General features: G+C 54.1%; 2 protein-coding genes and 1 non-coding gene across 3 annotated transcripts in view; 2 read left to right on the top strand and 1 right to left on the bottom strand.

The window, feature by feature from the left end:
* Positions 1-3: 3 nt before the first annotated feature.
* TNFSF12 (TNF superfamily member 12) lies at positions 4-9950 on the top strand. The gene is made up of 8 exons (XM_048516843.1): positions 4-171; positions 1088-1735; positions 4003-4041; positions 5471-5555; positions 6158-6220; positions 7018-7053; positions 7374-7498; positions 8795-9950. The coding sequence occupies exons 1-8, from the start codon at positions 4-6 to the stop codon at positions 9044-9046; spliced, it is 1416 nt and encodes a 471-aa protein (XP_048372800.1). The 3' UTR covers positions 9047-9950.
* On the bottom strand, positions 164-245 carry TRNAL-UAG. The gene has a single exon. It is a non-coding gene; the product is annotated as a tRNA-Leu (tRNA).
* Positions 9951-11735: 1785 nt separating the features above from the next.
* Positions 11736-20640, top strand: part of WRAP53 (WD repeat containing antisense to TP53) — a 29764-nt gene continuing 20859 nt past the window's right edge. Inside the window, exons 1-3 of the mRNA XM_048516841.1 lie at positions 11736-12470; positions 17025-17136; positions 19286-19433. Of these exons, the coding sequence (XP_048372798.1) occupies positions 12219-12470; positions 17025-17136; positions 19286-19433 (512 nt within the window). The 5' untranslated portion in view covers positions 11736-12218. The remainder of the gene's footprint in view (positions 12471-17024; positions 17137-19285; positions 19434-20640) is intronic.

Genomic DNA, 20640 nt, shown 5'->3' with positions numbered 1-20640 from the left:
TGGATGGGGAGAGAGGGCTGCTGGAATCTAGAAATGCAGGAATCCACAGGGGTTGGGCAAAGCAGAGGCAGCCGCAAGAATCTCTCCTCCCCTCGTCCACCCCCGTGGGACGCTGCGCCGACTCAGCAAAATCCAACACTGGCAGCAACCGAGGAAAAAGGTCTGGCAGCGGTGGGATTCGAACCCACGTCCCCGGAGAGACTGGAGCCTAAATCCAGCGCCTTAGACCGCTCGGCCACGCTACCTTAAGTGGGGGTGTGGGGCATCTGAGTGAACCACGGAAAGGTGAAAGGAGGTAAACCCTCTTTGACCCCTTGCTCAATAGAGACAACACTTAAAATTATCTGGTGATTTCCCACAGAGCAACATGGAAGCAGCCCCCCCACCCCCATTTTTTTATCCGAGGGAACTTCCAGGTTTCCAAAAAAAATTCCATAATAATAATAATAATAATAATAATAATAATAATAATAATAATACACATAACACAGCACAAGTGTCTGGAATTCATCTCTGAATATCGAGTCCTTCCCAAGGACCTAGGATATTAGAGATTATTATTATTATTATTATTAATAATAATTAAATTTAATATTCCCAAAGGTGGGGTATAAATCCAAACTCCTCTTCCTCTTCTTCACCACTGCTTGGCTGCTGATTACGAAGGAGAGGCAGATAAATATCGAGTTTACGCAAAACCGTATAAACTGGATTGCACCTGGTGTCACGTGGTGGTCAAGGTATCTGACCAGGTCTGAATCTCCCCCCCCCCCTCATGCCACGGAAGCTCCCTAGGTGGACTTGAGCCAGTCAACCGCTCTTGCCTACCTCACAGGGTTGCTGTGAGGATACAATGGAGGAGAAGAGAAGGATGTAAAAGCTGGTTCGTGTCCCCTCTGGGGCGGAAGGCAGAATATAAACAAGACGTGCAAATAAGAGGGGACACAGAAGTGGGGTGGGCGAGGTGGAACTTCTGGGGGACATGATGGGGGGCACATCTCCAGACGCGGGCAGGGAAGTGTGTGTGCGTGTGGGGGGGGGAGGGGTCTATTCTTGGCCTCATTTGTCCTTTGCTGTCCCAATCCAGGGCGACAGGTGCCGGCGGGGCAGTGAGGCCTTGGGTTCGAGTTCTGGCTCCCAAGCAGCGGGGCTCGTTTTTGGAAGAGGGGCGCGCCGTGTTTCGAACCCCGGCACGTCTGCATGCCCTCCCCGGGACTCCTCCGACGCGCAGCGCAACCCCGCCTGCTGTCGCTTTGTTTTGGCTTTCTGGGGCCATTGGGGGGGGGGAAGGGCGCCCCCACCTTGGGCTGAGCTGGCGCGGGAGGGGCGGGAGGGGCGCTCCTCTGTTGCCGGCCCCCGGGGCGGCCACGTGCGCGGGAGGGCGCTCCAAAACACGGCTCCCTCCGCCCCGTCCGGGCCCGTGGCTGGCTGGCAGGGGGCCGAGCGGCCCGACCGCGGCCTCGCCCCTCCGCCTGCTGCTCCTCCCGCTCGCTGGCTCGCCCGCCCGCCCGCCCAGCCGCGCCTGGCCCGGCCCGCGCCCGCTCCAGCGTCCGCTCCCGGCCCGGCCATGGGGAGGCGCCGCCGGTCCCGGGAGCCGCCGTCCCGCCTGCCGCCGGGGCTAGTGGTGGGGCTGGCGCTGCTGCTGCTGGCCTCGGCCTCGGCCCTCCTGCTCGCCTCGCTCAGCCTCCTGCTCGCCGCCTCGCCGCGACCCGCCGCCGCCGCCGCTGCGCCACAGGTGAGCCACGGGGTCCCCCTCGGGCAGGGCGCGCCCCCGAGCCTCTGCATGCATGCCCAGCCCAGCCCAGCCCAGCCCCGGGGAACGGGCGCTTGCAAGGAGGCGGGGCGGGCACTCTCGTCTGTTTACACTCTCAGCAGGCTGAAATCCAACCTGGGGAAGGGAAGCTCCCTGCACGTTGGATTTCTGCCTGGTGCGCGCAAAAGGGCCAGCCTGGGCGCTTGAGAAACCAGGGGTGGGGATGGGCCCCCTTGGCGGTGCGGGGTGGGGGGCCTCCCGAGCTGGAAGGCTCCCCCCAGACATGCCCACCCCCCCGTGCACAGAGTTGCATGCCAGCCCTGGCGGAATAATGCTTCTTTGGGGTGTTGTGGGGTTTCCGGGCTGCACGGCCGTGTGCCGGGGGCTTTTTCTCCTAATGTTTTGCCTGCATCTGTGGCTGGCAGTATCTACTATCAAGAAAAAAGGCTACCGGGACACGTGCCTGGCTGCAGCCCAGAAACCCCACAACACCCCAGTGATTCCGGCCTTGAAAGCCCTGGACGATAACGCCGCTTCGCTCGCGGAGGGTACGGAAGGTCACTGCCGAGATTCCTTCCTTCCAAGCACGCAGGCCTCCCAAGCCAGCCCAGCTGTTGGGTGTGAAGAGAGGGAGGGGGGGGACAGAGTCCCCAAGGGCCCCCCCTCGCCCATTTTTCAGGTCAGGAGGAAGCAGCCGGCCTCACTCGGGGCCACCCAGGCGCCTCCTGGCCACTCTCAAAGGTCGCCCCGGTTTGCGCGGAGACTTGGTGAGGACCTGCGAGCAGATCGCACTGCAGGGATAGTTTGTTGGGACAGCCATGCCGTTGCATTTCGGCCAGCAGTGTGTTGGAGCTGACAGCAGAGGCCCCGGAGGGGGGAACACACACACACACCCGCCATCCTTTTCTTTCCCACGCCACCCAGCACAGCACACCCAACATCTGGATTGGCCGCAGAAGACGCCCTGGACCATCCCAGCGGCCGCATTCTGACCGCTGCCTCCCAGGGGGTCAGCGATCACTGCAAACGTTCACAGCTGTCAAATGGGGTTGGGCAGGTGCGGGGGGGGGGGGGCGAGGATCCCCGACTGAGGCATCCTCTCTCACCCTGGGACAGCTGAGACCGCTTTGGAGCATGTGCAGAGTACGTTCCCTTTACGGTGGCATAATGGTGAGAGAGGCTGGGCAGCCGGCCCTTCAGTCGAGAGGGGTGTCTTGTGCTTTGGAGATCTTTCTCCCTGCAAAACTGGGGCTCTGGGGGCAAAGGTCAAGAGGAACCAGAATGAGATATCCTCTCTCACCCTGGGACAGCTGAGACCGCTTTGGAGCATGTGCAGAGTACGTTCCCTTTACGGTTGCATAACTGTGAGAGAGACTGGGCAGGCAGCCCTTCAGTCGAGAGGGGTGTCTTGTGCTTTGGAGATCTTTCTCCCTGCAAAACTGGGGCTCTGGGGGCAAAGGTCGAGAGGAACCGGGCGGAATCAGCCAGGCAACCTTGCTTTTCCTGCTCTGGAGGCCTGGGACCGATGCGGGGAGTTGTTTGCTGTGTTTCCGTAGCAACTGCCTCCAGGATGAAACCCCCCCAGGCACATTCCAGCTCAGCGCTGCTGGACATTTGCCAGTGACCCCCCCCCCCTCCCGCCCCTCCAACCCAGGTACAAAAGCAATAAATCAGCCCCAGACGTTTATGCTGCTAAAATGTTGCTTCCTCACATCAAACTTGCTGAGAGCTGCCCTCACTGTAACCCCGAACCTGTTGGGATTCAAGAAGGTTCACACGGCCGTGTTTTGCCTGCATCGACGTGCATGGACCCAAAACTGCAAATTTGCCAAGCACGTGCTCTGCCACTGAGCCACGGCCTCTCCCACGTGGGTCCGCGTGGCTCATGCAGGGCAACTTCCGGGGGCCCTTCTCAGCCAGTACCCTCCATCTGTGGTCCACATTGACCCTCCCGTGCCTGGCCTGCTGGCCTCTGACCCCACAATAGCCCCCTTTGAATCTTGGCGGGCATTTGTGTGGCAGTAGCCCACTCTGCTGGGCTGTTTTGCTTGATTCTGCATTGTGTACGGATCAGAAGAGGGTTCACCGCTCCAGTGGGAACAGAAGCCTCAGAGGGGAGGAGCGTTTCTCACGAGGAGTGCTTCCAGCCGGGGGTCTCATATCCTCGCAGTTTTGGAATGTGACCCTCCCATATCTCTCTTTCTTTCTTTCTTTCTCTCTCTCTCTCTCTGTCTCTTTCTGGTTCTCAGGATCTCCTTTCTGCAGACGATGCTGAGGAAATGGATCCAGTAAGTGGCTTTCTTTACAATACAACAACCTTTATTAGGCATATTGAAATAGGCTCCAGAGCGTTACAGACATTTCTGAAGTACAAATCAAAAGTACATTCAAAACACAGACAGATAAACTGTATCTAGCATTGGACGTTACTTAGAAAGTTCTGTCACTTGTAAGAGAAATTTTGCTACTTTTTCCAAGAGCACGGCCTCTGTGTTATTTAACAAAAGCTCCACAACAGAGTTGTCAGAGTCTCCTTCAGGTTTGTCTAAGACCACGCCCCAGGAGAGAAATTCCTAATACCCACATATCTCGACAGTCAAGTATAATGTGAGCAAGAGCCTCCACTTGGTTTTTACAGTGTGGACAGACCCAATCCTGGAGAGGGATAGATAGGTAGCGACCCTTTGTAATGGCCGACGGGAAAGTATTGCATCTGGCCCTTGTAATAATCCATCTCTGTTGGGGTTCAGTTAATAGTTCGAGATATTTGGCTAGGTGCCCCTGTTCTGGTACTATTCCGACAGAAAGGAGTGAGCATGATTTATTTGCTTGGCCCAACAAGATATGGTATTCCTGTTCTAAAAGTCTGCTTTTTAAGGTTTGCAGAATCTCTCTGGGTGACAGCATACAGAGATCTTGTGGCTTGCTTTCTCAGAAGCACTTGAGGCTCCGTCTTGGGGTGATCGACACGCATGCCAGTGAACTGTGCATGGTGAGGGGCTGACAATCTCCTTGCTCTTCCCCCCTCACAACAAACATCCTGTGAGGTGGGTGGGGCTGAGAGAGCTCCAAGAAGCTGTGACTAGCCCAAGGTCACCCAGCTGGCGTGTGTGGGAGTGCCCAGGCTAATCTGAATTCCCCAGAGAAGCCTCCACAGCTCAGGCGGCAGAGCTGGGAATCAAACCCGGTTCCTCCAGATTAGATACACGCGCTCTTAACCTCCTACGCCACTGCTGCTCCTCCTGGATGGGCGGCATCTCGCCTGTCCTTGGGGGGAAGGTTTGGTGGTCAGCTCTTTGGTGGTCAGCTCTTCGGCCATGTTTTGTAGGTGTCTTACTGTATTGGGTTCGGCTGTGTTTGCCTCCACAAGCTTTTTTGTTTGGGCGGGGACTGTAGTTTATTAAGACTTCCCCCTGGCCCAGAGCTGCATACCTTCAGTGAGGCCACAATGGCAGCCTCGGACTTCTAGCCTTCAGAGTCCAGTTCCATGCCACAGCTGCCCTCCCCGACCACTATGGGTTTTTTTTAAGTCAGTTTATGGACTTGGGGAAAAGGAGGAGGGGTGTGGGGGTGATTTTCCGCCCCCCCACATGACTAAAAGGCCGCAGCCCGGGGACATTTGACCCCATGTGGCCCCCTGGGCGCTACGCCACTGTTCTTTTCCCGCCCTAATGACATCTTCTTTCTGTGCCCTGCAATCTCCTGTTGCCCCTCTAGGTGGTGCTTTCTGCCAGCTGGAGCAGCCAGGGCAAGTTGCTACACCATTTTGCCCAGGAGGGGGCGCTGCGGCAGCGAAGGCAAGGTGAGTTGGACCTCAATTGGCAGGATGTCTCGGGGTGGGGAGGGGGCAGGAAAAGAGTGTCCAATTGTGCCAGGGCTGCTGCTGTTTGGAGTCAGTTCTCTGCCCAGTCTTATTGCTGTTGCAAATGCACTCAGGAAATTCAGTAGTTTTTTCTCTGTATCTTCATCTTCCACCAGAGGACTTTAAAAATTAGGCGCTGCTAGATTGTTATAACCTTTTAACACTCTGTTGCAACTATGTACTAGGTTTTTTTTCTTTTTCAAAGTATGTTTCTAGCCCTTTTCATTGTGGACTTATAGAGGGAAAGATGCATTCTCCACCTTTTCCCTTATAACTGCAACAAGAAAAGGGTAGGGCATTGCTTTTTCTTCTGCTTAGGGGGGTGATATTAATCTGCCCCCCTCTGCCTCGTTTTAATCAAGTCTGGGGGAGCGTGGATGGTTTCCTGTTCTCCTTGCCCTGAGCATTGGGAGTCTGGGCGGCACTCCCAAGCGATGTTCCTGGTAGGGTCTGTTTGGCAACCCCCTTCCCTGTATAAAACCACAATAAAGGTCACTGCTGTCTCCTGCACCCTTAACCACGCCTCCCCCTCTCCCTTTCAGCTACTGGCAGAGGGAAGCGACGGTCCTCCAAAGCCGGCACAGTCTTTGCAGCGCACTACGAAGGTGAGAGAGAAGGTGTTTGTACGTGGGTCGGCTGCTCCTTTCTGTCCCTGCAGGTGACCTAATTTCTGACCCTGCTGAATCAAGTCCCCTGGCACTGCCTCGGTGGAGCCCGCTTCCGTTCCCTAGAGAGCAGAACCCCCAATTTCCTTCCTCCCTCGTGGAACACAGACTCACACAGGGAAGGCAGGCTCAGAGCAGGCCCAGAAAACAGAAACTGTGACTTGTTATTAAGTCTGTGCGTCCCAATCCCTTGTCTGTTGCACCGTGTTATGTTGCTTCTGACACCTGCATGTTACACAGTTGTGTATATTGGGGTCCCCCACCCTTTTTGAGCCTGAGGGCTCTTTTGGAATTCTGACACAGAGTTGGGCACCACCACAAAATGGCCGCCAGAGGAGGCGGAGCCAGCTACTCGGGAAGCTTAAATGCATGGGAGGAGGAGGGATCCTTTGGAGCGCTGTGCATTCCCATTATGGTTGCACAATTGCATTTCTGTAGTTGTGACAGGGCAGCAAGATAGGGCAGCATTCCTATAGTTGCGACAGGGCAGCAAGACCCTGAGTTAAGAGGGTTGTCTTTGGCTGTGAATATTCCCCTCTCTGCAAAATTGGGGTACAGGGGCAAGTTCTCCTGGAGGAGATCAACTCATTTCTGAAGCCTGGGGATGAGCTGTGATTCCCGGGGGGTCCCCAGGTCCCAGGTGGAGGCTGGCGTCCCTAGTTGTGTTCCAGCATGCAGCCACAAAGTGAAGTGGTTATGGGCCCAGCCCGTCTCACTCACCAGTGTCTGTTTTCCAGTGCACCCCCCAGAAGGACGCGGTGGCATCCAGGCAGGTAACACCATTTTGTCCGGGGCCTGTTTTGGGTGTGCGGGGGGGGGGGGGGGAAAGCGTCAGGAATTTCCTCTCTGTTTTCCCACCAAGGCATGTGGTGTTGGGATGTGGGGAGGGGTGTGCCCTGTTGTTTGAAGCCCGAGGGCATCTTTGGAATTTGGACACAGGGTCATGGGCGTCGCCACAAAATTGTGGGCTCCGGGAAAGATGGCAGCAGGTGCCACGTTGGCGTAACGTTGGAGACTCCTGGGCCAGGTGGGCAAATTCTAGGGTTCTTGTTTTTGACCCAGAGACTCAGCCCCCTCCCCTCTTCCTCCCCAGATGGCAGCGGCATCATCCGTGGCTGGGGAGAGGCCAAGCTGAACACGAGCAGCCCCCTCCGCTACAACAGCAGTCGAGGGGAGTTCACCGTGCTCAAGAGGGGCCTCTATTACCTGTACTGCCAGGTGAGGGGGCTTCTTGGAGAAGTCTTAAAATAGGACTCTTAGGCTCTTTGTGAGGGTGGGGGTGGCAGGGGAGGGGAGGGTGTACAGTTGTGGAGAGCTTTGGAAGAGATTTTCCTAGGAGGGGCAAGGAGGCGGGTGGATGCAAGGGGGACTGACCGGAGCTGGGCCTTAAAATTCCTGTGGAGGACAGGTGAGCACTTCCCAGGGTCTTAGATCTTTCACATTACCTTTTTACTAGAGATGATCTGCCACTATGCCTTGATACCTCCCCATGCAGACACTAAGGCAGTGATGGCGAACCTTTTCGAGACCGAGTGCCCAAATTGCAACCCAAAACCCGAGGAGCAGCAGTGGCATAGTGGCTAAGAGCAGTGGCTAAGAGCAGGTGCACTCTGATCTGGAGGAACCGGGTTTGATTCCCAGCTCTGCCGCTTGAGTTGTGGAGGCTTATCTGAGGAATTCAGATTAGCCTGTGCACTCCCACACACACCAGCTGGGTGACCTTGGGCTAGTCACAGCTTCTCGGAGCTCTCTCAGCCCCACCTACCTCACAGGGTGTTTGTTGTGAGGGGGGAAGGGCAAGGAGATTGTCAGCCCCTTTGAGTCTCCTGCAGAAGAGAAAGGGGGGATATAAATCCAAACTCTTCTTCTATTTATTGCAAAGTGCCAACGTGGCAATTTAACCTGAATAACCCCCTCGAGCAGGGGCCAGCCTGCTGTAGCCCCCAGCAAGTCCCACATCTGCCACTCTGCGCATCTCTAGCATCTCTGCCGCCCCCCCCCCCCCCCCCCCCCCGGGTAGCAGCCACCTGGAGCACAGGTACCAGGCCCACCAGCCGAGTCCTCTCTGCTCGCTGCATGCACATCAAGTCCAGCGGCCCAGGCCAGCCTAGATGTGTGTGTGTTTGGGAGGGCGATTTCAAGACAAACTCTGTGTGTGCGTGCCCACAGAGAGGGCTCTGAGTGCCACCTCTGGCACCCGTGCCATAGGTTCGCCATCACTGCACTAAGGGTTAGTCGACGGGCTTTGCCGGGAAAGTCTCCCGGGAACGGCCAGGCAGAAGTGCACAAACAGAACCAGGAAAGCAACAAGCCACAACTGTTCTCCATCTTTGTTATCTGGCATTTCAAGATACATTGCCCCTAAACATGGAGGCTCTGTTTTGGCAATTGTGCCTGACAGCTGTCGCTAGGCCGGTCCTCTGGATTTTTCCCGGTCTTTGCCGCTAGCCACCTCTCTGCTGCGTATTGAGTTCCATACATTTATTTTCTCTCCCCTCCCCGTTTGGCCTTCAGGTTCACTTCAACGAGGACAAGGTCAATTATATGAAGCTGGACGTGGTGCTGGGGGGCCAGCTGGCGCTGCGCTGCGTGGAAGAGTTCCGCCCCACCAGCTCCGGGCCCCAGAAAGCCGAACTGAGGGTGTGCCACGTCTCGGGGCTGGTGCTGCTAAGACCGCAGGAGACCATCCGGCTCCAGACCATCCCCAAGGTCCAGCTGAAGGCTGACCGCTACCTCACCTACTTTGGCCTCTTCCAAGTCCACTGACAGCCTGGACAGTGGGAGGAACGGAGGGTTCCGGGTCCTGGCGGGGGGGCAAAGGGGATCTAGTTGTGGGGAGAGGAAGGAAATGGGCGCTGGGTGTACTCCGCCGGCGTTCTGTGCTTCTAGCTGCACCGGATTCAACCGCGAGGGACCATCACGTCCCACGGACTCTTCTCCGAGTTCGGGTTGTGGTCCCCCCTTCCTTGTTGTGACCCCCACCCCCACAAAAGACTCCACGGTCCCGTTTGCAGCCTGTGGGAGGGGAACCTTAGCCCAGCTGCATCCCTTTCGTTGAATCACACAGACCACATCTGGACCCTGTCAGCAGCTATCAGCCCAAAAAGGCGTGTTCCCGAAGATCTGTGGACTGCCTGCGTGGTCGCCACGTGTCCTTTGCGGATTATATTGTCTTCCAAGTGCTGCTATGCTTCTCTTCTCTGCCGGGCACCGTGCCGTGGTGAATTGCTACGCCTCATGCTATTCTGCCGTTTCCTTTGGTTTGTTGGAAGTGGCCGAACTCTTCCAGAAATCTCGCGCCGACGCTCAGGAGCTAGCAGGCTCATCTGTATATACAGGCTGCAGTTCCAGTGGCAGCCAGCAGGAGGAGGAGTGGCGAGACACAGAAGGACAGGGAGTGGCCAGCTTTGACTAATCCCGCCCAGCCGAACCAACGAACAGCCAATGGAACGACAGGAACCTTCCCCATTGGATGAGGAAAAGCCCTTGGGGCATATTGGTTGAGGGCAGCCCTTGGGGCATATCTCACCTGTTCAGCTGTTGACTGATTTAAGGTGGGGCAGGAGAGGAGAGAAAGGTGATGTTTGTGAAGGAGGAGTGGAGACAAGGTGGCAGTTATCATTATTAACACCGACAGAAAAATTTTAATGAAAATTTCTTGATAATAGAAGTCTTGTTGCTGAGTAATTCTGTGCCTAGATACTTCCGGTTCCCAAATGTTGGGGGGGAACCATTGTGGCGTAGTGGTTAGAGCGTCTTGACTGCGACTTGGGAGAACAAGGTTTGAATCGCCGGGAAGCTCTCAGGGCGGGGGTTTGGGGAAGGGAGGAGCCTCAACAGGATTTAATGGTACCGAGTCCACCCATTTGGTCCAGGGGGACTCATCTCTGTCGTCAGAAGGTCAGTTGTGATTCTGGGATATCTCCAGGTCCCACCTGGAGGCTGGCAACCCAGAGTTTCTAGTCTACTCGGGTTTTGAGGGCCATCCCCCCTACTGGTAAGTAGCCAAAGTTGTAGCTAGCCCCCAGCAAGAGGAGCAGCAGTGGCGTAGGAGGTTAAGAGCTCGTGTATCTAATCTGGAGGAACCGGGTTTGATTCCCCGCTCTGCCTCCTGAGCTGTGGAGGCTTATCTGGGGAATTCAGATTAGCCTGGGCACTCCCACACACGCCAGCTGGGTGACCTTGGGCTAGTCACAGATCTACGGAGCTCTCTCAGCCACACCCACCTCGCAGGGTGTTTGTTGTGAGGGGGGAAGGGCAAGGAGCTTGTCAGCCCCTTTGAGTCTCCTGCAGGAGAGAAAGGGGGGATATAAATCCAAACTCTTCTTCTTCTCCCTTCCTTCCCTACTTCCTCCCCCCCTCCCTTTGGGCTCTTTCAGTGTGGCGCAGTTCTTAAGAGCAGGTGCACTCTAACCTGGAGAACCGGATTTGATTCCCCACTCTGCCACTTGAGCTGTGGGGACTTATCTGGGGAACCAGATTAGCTTGTGCACTCCAACATGTGCCAGCAGGGTGACCTTGGGCTAGTCACAGTTCTGTGGAGCTCTCTCAGCCCTTACTCACCTCACAGGGTGTTTGTTGCGTGGGGGGGAGGGAAGGGAAAGGAGGTTGTCAGCCCCTTTGAGTCTCCTACAGGAGAGAAAGGGAGGATATAAATCCAAACTCTTCTTCCTGCCCCCCTTCATCCGCCCGGCTGACCCCCTTTCATCCTACCTGTTCTCTCTCCCTCTTGAGCCTAAACTCGTGGCCCCCGGATCTGGGCTGCCCCTCCAACCTCCAAGGGATGAAGTCCTGCCTGTGAGAATGGAAGGAGAGTCCCGGTTTCAAGATGATGGGGAATGCATGGGGGCAGTTGGGGGGGGGGAGAAGGTGGGGGGGGGCTGACAGTCAGTATTCAGGGTTTGTGACCCTGAAGTCTCGACCCTGGTTTGAAAAGGGGTGTGTGTGTGTGCCGGAATGAGCCTGGCCCGGCAGAGAGGCAGGCGGGTAACACGAGGAGGCCTTCCCCTAGTTCTGCTCTAGTGGCGTAGGGGGTTAAGAGCTCGTGTATCTAATCTGGAGGAACCGGGTTTGATTCCCCGCTCTGCCGCCTGAGCTGTGGATGCTTATCTGGGGAATTCAGATTAGCCTGGGCACTCCCCCACACGCCAGCTGGGTGACCTTGGGCTAGTCACAGCTTCTCGGAGCTCTCTCAGCCCCACCCACCTCACAGGGTGTTTGTTGTGGGGGGAAGGGCAAGGAGATTGTCAGCCCCTTTGAGTCTCCTGCAGGAGAGAGAGAAAGGGGGGATATAAATCCAAACTCCTCTTCTTCTCTTCTAGGTGCACAAAGGCTAAATAGGTTGGCTCGGTTCCACGCTGGGCGGGTACGTTTGGCAGCACTGGGCACAGAGCAGCTTCCCCTTCGGTTCTTGCACAATCCACCCCCTCCCTTGGCACGGGCTCAGATCCCGCTAGCCAGAAAGCAGGCCGCCGTTACCAACGCCAGATGCTGCCGGTCTTGCTGGGCAGGGCGTGTGGAGCTGCGTTCCTTCTGGCGCTGAGCCCCTTCCAAACGGGCACGGACGGAGCTGGACAGGCCGCGAGGATAGCACAGGGTGAAATGGGCAGAATGGGCAGGGCCAAGGCGTGCGGGCTGCTCGGGCATGGCTTTGGCAGAAGGGGTTGGTAGGGTCTAGGGGGGAGCATGGGGCGTGTTGGGGGGCAGCTTTCCAGGCTGGAAGATTCTGGCAGGGCGGAAGGGGTCTTGCGGCAGACAGGTGGGATATAAAGGCCAGGCCTTGTGACCTCGGCAGGCAGAAGTGGGGGGGGAGCCGACTCCCCAGCGAGTCCTTGCACATCGGGGGTCCGCAGTTCCAGAGGGAGGTCGAGGGGTCTAGCAATCGGATACAGGAGGCTGCAAAGGGGTCCCTGAGAAGGACTTTGTAGGAGCCGAGATTATGCTAACTCCAGCGGCTCCTCCGGGCCCCCAAGCCAACGCAGGGCTGAGCCCCGAGCCCCACCGATACACCTCCCTTCTTGGGGCCCTCTGGGTGGGCGGGGGCGCCGTGGGGGTGGGGGTGGTCGCCTGCCTGCTGGCCGTCTTCTGTGTCCATCACCACCTGGAAGTCCTGCGGGGGGAACTCTCTCAGCTGAGGGAAGAGCTGCGGTCCCAGACCCGTGGAGACAGAAGACCCCTCAGAACCCCCCAGGTAAGAGTGGGCCTGCTTTGCTCCGACACAGAAGCAAGGGGTGCTACAGCGTGGGGCAGTAGGGTCCAGTGGGTAGGGACGAGGAAGATGGGGGCGGGTCCCAACTTCTCAGCAAGTGGACGCTGTCCGTCCCGTTCTGGTTTACAGCTGCCGGGCTTCAACAGCTCCCACACGAGCCAGCCCGCCCAGGCCCAGAAACGGAAATAGGGAGCAGCAGTGGCGTAGGAGGTTAAGAGCTCGTGTATCTAATCTGGAGGAACCGGGTTTGATTCCCAGCTCTGCCGCCTGAGCTGTGGAGGCTTCTCTGGGGAATTCAGGTTATCCTGTGCACTCCCACACACGCCAGCTGGGTGACCTTGGGCTAGTCACAGCTTCTCGGAGCTCTCTCAGCCCCACCCACCTCACAGGGTGTTTGTTGTGAGGGGGGAAGGGCAAGGAGATTGTCAGCCCCTTTGAGTCTCCTGCAGGAGAGAGAGGGGGGATATAAATCCAAACTCTTCTTCTTCTACTTAATAAACAAGTATGCCTCTGAGCATATGCAGAGTGCTTGGGGATTTGGAAGAAGGATTGCAACTCTTGTGGCCTGTGCTAGAGCTTTGGTAAATGTGCGGTTGAGTACCAGACGGATGCAGGGGGCACCTCGAAATAGCCAGGCCTCCCCTCTCTTCCAAGACAGGGTGAGACCCAAGGACAGGATCTCACCCTGGAACGGAAAGGACAGCCTTACAAATGGAAAGGACAGTGTTACGGGTTCATCTAGTGACGGCCGAGTGGAGGAATGAAACAAGGGTGTGTTTGTTGCAAAATGCTACGATCCGAACAGTTCCTGGGGGTGGGGGGGTCAAACAATCTTCACGATTTGAGACTGAACATTCCTGCTTTTTTAAAAAAAAAAATCCTTTAAGCAAACTTGCTTGGCTAGAAATTGGATTTTTGGTCCGTCCGCGCCCCCCCCCCCCCAAACCATTCATGAGAAGTGTCCTCTTGGCTCCCAGCCTTCCCCTTGTGCTTTCCGAGAAAGCGGATTAGTTTATTTTGCTCGCCAAGAAAGCCGGCCTCCTCTCGACAGCGGAGGGTTGGCCTTTCCAAATCCCAGCTGGGCACTCGGCCAGAGCTGGGAAGCGAAACTAGTCCCCCGCACACTGCCAGGAATCAATCCTTCGGGAAGGGATAGAAAGGGAATCCCCCCCCCTCCCAATTAGTTGACAATTGTCACACCGAGAAAGGCGGTTTTGACGATGCGTGCATGGGCTGTGCATTGAATCTCAAACCAAGTCCTGCAAGAAATACTGCATATCTGCAGAGAGCTTCCTCACCCAAGCACACTTGGATTCAAACCTGCTGGGGAGAGCCGCCCTTCTGTAGGGAGAAGCTTAAATGAACTCTGCACATGATCTGTGGCACTCTGTTTTCCTTCAGTAGAAGATTAGCTCCATGAAAGCTCTTGAGTTTGAGCTAAGGCTGAGAAGAGAACTCTGTGCTCCCAGCCTCCCGATTTACGGAGACCTACCAGTCTCTATCCTGCCTCTTTTCCCATATCTGATGTCCCCCTTTGAACTTCCTGTTCATTTACTGTCAGTAATGAGGAAAAACCCGCATTGTTGTCTGCCTGCAAAACGGAAGGCACCTTCTGATCACCTGCCAATTAGCAGATCAAAAGGCCGGGAACCTGCTTCCAGGTGTGTATTCTCTGCCCCTCCCCCCCTCAACAGCTTGATCAGTCTTTTCTACCTGGGCACTTTATCCAATAACTTTATTGCATTTTTTAATTCACATATATGTTACAACCATGCTTTGAACATACACAGAGAAAGGAAATGCACCCCTACAGGCAGAGCCATTCGGGATCTGCAAGATTTAAATGCCATCAAATGACTCAGCCTGCTGTACGTCCTTTTCGCTTCTTGGCGCTGTTCATATCATCTGTTTACAGGTTTCTTTGTGTTTATCGATCAATCTTGGATTTGAGGAACCGTTTCCTGTTTCCAGGGCCTTGCAAAAAACAGTTCTGGCAGCTGCTATTAAATGCAAAATAGCTGTGATGCCGTCAAGTAGCTTTCCGCATCTTGGGTAGCAGGGGGAAAGGCACAGTGAGTCTCTCTGAGCTTTTGGTTTGCCAAAAAAAGGGGGGGCGGTGAGTAGGGGGCTTGGGATCTGAGATTACAAAGCCTTTTGTTCTGCTCCCACCCCCTGCCTCTGGTTACCAACTTTTTGGAAGCCAAGGCTGCTGTGCTTTTAAAAGTCCTGCAAAAGGAAGGGGTGGGATTGTCTATACCAGTGGTGGCGAACCTATGGCACGGGTGCCAGAGGTGGCACTCAGAGCCCTCTCTGTGGGCACGTGCAAACAGAGTCCCCCCCCCCCCCCCTACACACACATCAAGGCTGGCCTGGGCCGCTGGGCTTGATTATTAGCATTAAACTTAAGACCTAGTTTTGGGGAGGAAGTGTAGGTAACCCTGTTAAGCGCTGTTAAACCCCACTGATTTTCATGTGAAGAACTAAAGCATGATCCTTTACCTGGGAGTAAGCTCGGTTGCTGGCAACAGGGCTTGCTTCTGAGTAAACCCTCCTAGGGTCATGATTCGCCCGTTGGAAGAGTTGCACGGTTGCTTCAAAGCAAAGCCACCGACTACCACCAAGCTTGCTCCCGAGTAACGCACGCCTCGGAGCCAACCGTTTTTTCTAAACTAAAACCTCAGTATGCAGGTTAAACTGCCGTGTTGGCACTTTGCGATAAATAAGCGGGTTTTGGGTTGCAATTTGGGCACTCGGTCTCGAAAAGGTTCGCCATCACTGGTCTATGCTGTTGGTCCCGGGGCTGTAGGCTGGGCCATATCCCATTTGCATTGTGACCTGTCAGGGCCTGGGCTAGTGTGACCAACCTTCAGGTGGTCCTGGATTTCTCCATGAATTCGAACTAATTTCCAGATAGTAGAGCTCAATTCGGCTGGAGGAATCGGCTGCTTCAGAGAGCAATCTCTTTGCTATGCCAAAGATTGCAGGTGAATTCCCTCTGCAGATTTTCTCGCCCCCAAACCTCCAGGAACTTCGAGACCGCATCACCCCATATGTTCCCACACGGCCTCTTCGTTCAGCAGAGGCCAATTTACTGGTGGTCCCCGGCCCCTCGATGATGCGGCTGGCCTCCACACGGGCCAGGGCTTTTACAGCCCTGGCCCCAGCCTGGTGGAACGCTCTCCCACCAGCTGTCCGGGCCCTGCGGGACCTTGGCGAGTTCCGCAGGGCCTGTAAGACGGAGCTGTTCCGCCGGGCCTTTGGAGGGACCAGCCGCTGATAGTGCCCCCCCCCCTTCTTCTGGCCCCTACACCTGGGCCTATAACATCTGAGGGGATCTGCCGTTCCTCCTTTGGGAGGAGGATTTGATATTAGGTATCGGACGTTACCCATGCTTTTATTTATGCTTTATTTTAAGTGTTAATGTTTAGATAGTCTCCGCTGCTTTTATAAGTTTTAGCCAATTTATGATGATTTTATGATTGTATTTATTATATGCTGTACACCGCCCAGAGCCCTTCGGGGACGGGGCGGTATAGAAGCTCAAAGTATGTATGTATGTATGTATGTATGTATGTATGTATGTATGTATGTATGTATGTATGTATGTATAAATAAGTAAATAAGTAAATAAGTAAATAAGTAAATAAGTAAATAAGTAAATAAACTCCCCAGACCACAGCTGGCAACCCTATAACCTGGTAAGTTCCCAGTATGATGCACCCGGGTTGAGAAACTAAGTCAATTCAATAAGCCTTTATTGGCGTATACACAATAGTATAAAAATACAGTTCCAGTTAAAAAGCGAATAGTATAAAACTTCGCGTTTGTCATACATTCAGTTTACAAACTTCTGACAAAAACTTTGCCACTATAAGGCAATGATGAAAATCCTGGCAATTTAAAAGCGTAACTACTTTATCTGATTCAGTACAATCAATCATAGAGTCTATGGCTTGGGATAACAGACTGGATCAGAGTTCTTGGTATACCCTGTTTCCCCTAATATAAGACATCCCCGAAAAATAAGACATAGTAGAGGTTTTGCTGAAGTGCGAAATATAAGGCATCCCCCGAAAGTAAGACATAGCAAAGTTTTTGTTTGGAAGCATGCCCGACGAACAGAATACAGAAAAATAAGACATCCCCTGAAAATAAGACATAGCGCATCTTTGGGAGCAAAAATTAATATAAGACACTGACTTATATTCGGGGAAACACGGTAATAAGCAGTTCAGGAGGATGTGTGGGATGAAATCCAGCTGTCCTATGCTACAGGTACAGAACCTCTTCTCGCTTGGAAGACCTTTAAGTCTTCCTCTATGTAGCGGAGATGGCATGATGTTAAATCTAGCCAGCATATAGGCTCTCCTGTGTATGGGATTTGTGAGCGCTGTAAGATCATAGGCTGGGTATCCCTGCGTGAAAGGAATTGACATATTCGTTGGTGAACAAGATTTATTTGCCAAGCTCTGCAGATGTTGTAGAAACTAAGTCACTGCAGAGCCGGTCCGGCATTCCTCTCTGTTTTGGTTTCAGGGGGGTGAGGATCTTCTGGCTGCCTGGCCTCTGCAGGAGAGGTCTCCCACACTCCGGGAAAGGTGGAAGAGGGACTTGAAGAACGGCCCCCGTGAGCCCACCTGCCCATGCAGTAAGTAGGCAATCTCAGAGTGCCCCTTCCTGCAACCCCGAGTCCCCGGCCCTCTGCAAGCCAATGGCAAGCAAGCGAGAATGTCAGTTCACAGATGCGGCTGCAAATACTGCCTTAAGCAAACACTCAGGAATTGCTGTTTCTCCTTGTCCTGGTGTTTATTTGTTTACTTCATTTAGACTTTGCCTTCTTCCACAACAGGAACTCAAAGCAGCTCGGCCGTTCTCCTCCATTTTGTCCTCACAACATTCCTGTGAGGTAGGCTAGCTTGAGATAGGTCACCCAGCAAGCTTCTATGGCAGATAGGGGATTTGAACCCAATAGTCTAACCGTGACGCCATGCTGGTAGAGAGCTGGCGTCCTTCTCTCCTCTGCAGCAGGCAAACTCCAGAAGAAAAGTCCTGTGGCTCCTTAAAAGCAATTAATTAATTAGCTTTACAACTAGGACAGAGTTCAGTAGCACCTTAGAAACCTTTGACTCTCGAAAGTTTGTACCCCAAAAATCTCTTTGGTCGCTAAGGACTATGGCAACTAGGTATTCTCCAGCAAACTGACACAACCGCCCTCTGAAACTGTCTTCTTGTTCTTGTTCTTGTTCTTGTTCTTGTTCTTGTTCTTCTTGTTCTTGTTCTTCTTCTTCTTCTTCTTCTTCTTCTTCTTCTTCTTCTTCTTATTATTATTATTATTATTATTATTCTTTCTTCTTTCTTCTTTCTTCTTCTTCTTCTTCTTCTTCTTCTTCTTCTTCTTATTATTATTATTATTATTATTATTATTATTATTATTATTATTATTATTATTATTTAATAGACCACCCTACCCCCGAAGGGCTCAGGGCGGTTCACAAAACAATCAGCATTTGAATACCACAAATAGTTTAAGTTAAAACAATAAATAAATTAAACATTAAAACACTAGCAGCAGTAATCTTCCACAAGTGTGATGGGGCTTTTCCTTTTTTGCACAACAGACAGGAAACCAACAGGTACAGAATTGCGGATGTGGTGAAAAATCTACATCTGTTGGACTCCTGTCTTGCTGTGAAGGAAGGAAGGCAGGCAGTGTGAATCTTAGTGATGCCAGAGGGCTGAATCGGTCACGCGGTCCTTTTTTAACAGGGTTGCGAGGATGTAAACAAAGAACTTTCAAGCGGACTTGTGTAGCTGCAGAGTGGTTGAGATTGTTCTGGTTGTTCTGAAATGATCACCAGAGGAAGGGGGTTTGCGCACACACGTTCTGGGCTTCAGGCAGGACTGGCACAGGTGGCAGAGCAAGAGGGGCGCCCCAGAGACCTCTGCAGCGTCCTCGTAAAATACTGGCTGTGCAGCGCATAGACCCGTGCAATGTGCACAGGACGAATCGACCAACCGCTTCCGTCTGTTGGCCTGGCAGAGGGGTGAAGGGAAGGGAGGAAGGACGCGTGGGGGGCTTTGCAGGGGAAGTGAAAGCGCCCTGGGAAGCAGCCGCGTGTGCCGGGCCAGAAAAGAGACCACGTTTTGGGCTCAGCCTGTCAGGGGAGAACAAACGTGGCAGCTGATCTAATTAGGGTGAGCTTTGGGGCGGAGGGGCCCTTTCATATAGACTTTAGAACCTTATATCCAGAGGTGGGATCTAGCAGGTTCTCACAGGTTCCCGAGAGTAGGTTACTAATTATTTGTGTGTGCCGAGAGGGGGTTACTAATGGGTGATTTTGCCATGTGATTTTGGCCTTAGTTAAGCCCCTCCTCTCAGCAGTAGAGCGCAGAACTTGAAGCAGTGTAGCAAGAGATGCACCGGCGTGCGTGGCAGCCTGCGCCTGCATCCATTCATTTCCCACCCAAGGACCGGCGCAGCGGCTGCATCCTTGCCACAGCCCCGCCCAGGAATGCCCTGCCCCGAAATGCCTGGCCACGCCCCCGTCGTGTCCCACCCAGCCCCATTGGCGCTACGCCACAGTTTGAATCCCATCACCATGGGAACCTGTTACTAAAATTTTTGGATCCCACCACTGCTTATATCACACTTTTCTCCTCAAAGCGGCTTATGTCATTGCCCCTCCTCCCTCCCTCCCTCCTCCCCCCCAGCCCTGCCCTCCCAGGCCCCACCACCAAATCTCCGGGAATCTCCCAACTTGGAGTTGACATCTTGCTTTTCTCTCTCTTCCTGCTAGGAAAACAGTCCCTGCTGCATTTGGTTCCCGTCCGCCAGTCCAGTAGCAGTGAGTATGGGTGCCCTCTGCCAAAGGGCAGGAAAGGGTTATTTATTCTTGTGAAGGTCTACAGCAGCTTCAGTGTACACGCGCAGCAGGGCTGGCGTTAGTATCCCCTTAAGTGGGGTAGTTACCGGGACCCAGCACTGATGACCCCCCCCCCCAATATGCCCTTTCTCTGCCTGCTCCCTTGAGAATACCCCCCCCCCCCAGGCTCCCAGACTGCTCAGTGCCATCAGGGAAGGGGCTGCAGGCAGTGCCAGTGACGATGGTTAGCAGTGTGTGTGTGTGGGGGGGGGGGTGGTTTAAGGGTTTTGAGCCGGGCACAGAAAAGGGGCACAGGCAGGCAGTGAGTGGGTGTGAAGGAGCCCCCTGCGAATGGCTGCCTTGGAAGGTAGACTGCAAGAAGAAGGAGAAGAAGGAGAAGAAGGAGAAGAAGAAGAAGAAGAAGAAGGTGGAGGAGGAGGAGGAGGAGAAGGAGGAGGAGAAGGAGGAGAAGGAGAAGGAGGAGAAGAAGAGTTTGGATTTATATCCCCCCTTTCTCTCCTGCAGGAGACTCAAAGGGGCTGACAATCTCCTTGCCCTTCCCCCCCTCACAACAAACACCCTGTGAGGTAGGTGGGGCTGAGAGAGCTCCGAGAAGCTGTGACTAGCCCAAGGTCACCCAGCTGGCGTGTGTGGGAGGGCACAGGCTAATCTGAATTCCCCAGAGAAGCCTCCACAGCTCAAGCGGCAGAGCGGGGAATCAAACCCGGTTCCTCCAGATCAGAGTTTACCTGCTCCTAGCCACTACACCACTCTGCCATTACACTCTTCTGGGGTGTTCCCCTTCCTACACCCCACTCTCCCCCAGGTTGCCCTCCCCAAATCTGCAGGAATTTCCCAACCCAGAGTTGGCAACCCTATCTTGCTCCTTATCCCCTCCCACTTTAGAGACGGTACATTCGCTTTCAGGCATGCCTCTTCCTCATTTCACCGTCTTCCTTCTGTTCTTGGTGTGTTCTATGCTGTCAGGTCCCTTCTGACTTAAGGCAACCTCTAGACTGTCCAGTTGTTAAGAGTCTTGCTCCATTTCAGAGAATCTGCATAACAGTTAGGTGAGAACCATAAAAACATGGAGCTGGAAGGGGCCTCAAGGCCCAAGGGCCATCCAGTCCAACCTCCTGCACAACAGGAAATTCACAACTACCTCCCACTCTGCCCTCGTTCCATGCCCAGAGGAAGACTTTTGACCAAAGTTCCTGGTCAGTGTAGCCTGGAGGAAAATTATTTCCTGACCCCAAAGGGGCAATCAGAAAGACCCCCAGAGCCGAGCA

Source organism: Sphaerodactylus townsendi, linkage group LG15 (genome assembly GCF_021028975.2).
Source record: "Sphaerodactylus townsendi isolate TG3544 linkage group LG15, MPM_Stown_v2.3, whole genome shotgun sequence".
Classification (NCBI taxonomy): domain Eukaryota; kingdom Metazoa; phylum Chordata; class Lepidosauria; order Squamata; family Sphaerodactylidae; genus Sphaerodactylus; species Sphaerodactylus townsendi.
Note: the sequence above shows the minus strand (reverse complement) of the source record. Positions and strands in the feature narration are given on the sequence as shown.